At 41.9% G+C, this 959-nt stretch overlaps 1 gene segment (V, D, J or C); it reads right to left on the reverse strand.

Annotated features, from left to right (window-relative positions):
- Positions 1-240: 240 nt before the first annotated feature.
- Positions 241-725, reverse strand: LOC116897838. The segment is given in 2 exon segments: positions 241-548; positions 657-725. Coding segments are annotated over 2 exon segments (354 nt in total).
- Between the last annotated feature and the right edge of the window lie 234 nt (positions 726-959).

Here is a 959-nt window from a genome sequence, read left to right on the forward strand (position 1 = left end):
CCTTTCCCTTATTATTCTTTAACCAAATAAATATTATATCAGTGTATCCAAAACCTGTGCAATCCACTCACTATGTAATCTCCTGGAGAACTTGAAGGAAAGCTTAGCTTAGAAATCTCATATGTGGATAAAGTAGGCACAGATATGTTTATAGGTTGGTCTATGGTCCACCTCTGGCTAAAGAAAGACCATACAAGATATAGACAACGGGTTTGTGAGTCACTTCCCCATATGTCTAAATCACTGTGGAAGTTTATCATCACTATATGTCGAATGACAGTAATAATCAGCCTCATCCTCAGCCTGGGCGTCACGGATTGTCAGAGTGGCTGTTGTCCCTGAGCTGGACCCAGAGAATCGGTCAGAGATGCCCGAGGGCCGCTTGGTATCCTCATATATCACTCTCACAATGGACTGGTCTGGCTTTTGTTGATACCAATAAGCATATCTTTTTGGTAATTCATCTCCAACACAAGAGAGTGAGACAGTATTTCCCAGAGTGACTGATGCTGAAGGTGGTTGGATCAGCTCATAGCTGGTCACAGAACCTGTAAGAAAGAGCACAAAGAGAGGTCAATGCATAAAGACTAATCCTCTAGACTTCTGCCTGAATTCAAAATCTAGGGTGAACTTGAGGTCCAGGCTGAGAAATTTACCTGCATACAGAGAGAGAAGAGGTAGAAGAAGAGAGGTCCAGGCCATGATGAAGATGCCTCTGAGCTCAGTGTTCTACAATTACTGCCCAATTGATTCTCTGCAGGCTTCTTTTATAGCATCTGTAGTCCTTTGAGGAGGTAATAGGTACTTATGCAAATTTATTCCATCCATACTGCTCCACAGGAGGGTTAGGGAGGTGTGAACTGTACTAAAACAGTGTCCTTTTTCATTAGGGTATTGCCTAATTCTTTTCTTATAGAGCATGTTGCTTGGTAAGTATATAATCACATGCTTTTGTAGAC

The sequence above is a fragment of the Rattus rattus genome, chromosome 4 (assembly GCF_011064425.1).
Source record: "Rattus rattus isolate New Zealand chromosome 4, Rrattus_CSIRO_v1, whole genome shotgun sequence".
Lineage (NCBI taxonomy): Eukaryota > Metazoa > Chordata > Mammalia > Rodentia > Muridae > Rattus > Rattus rattus.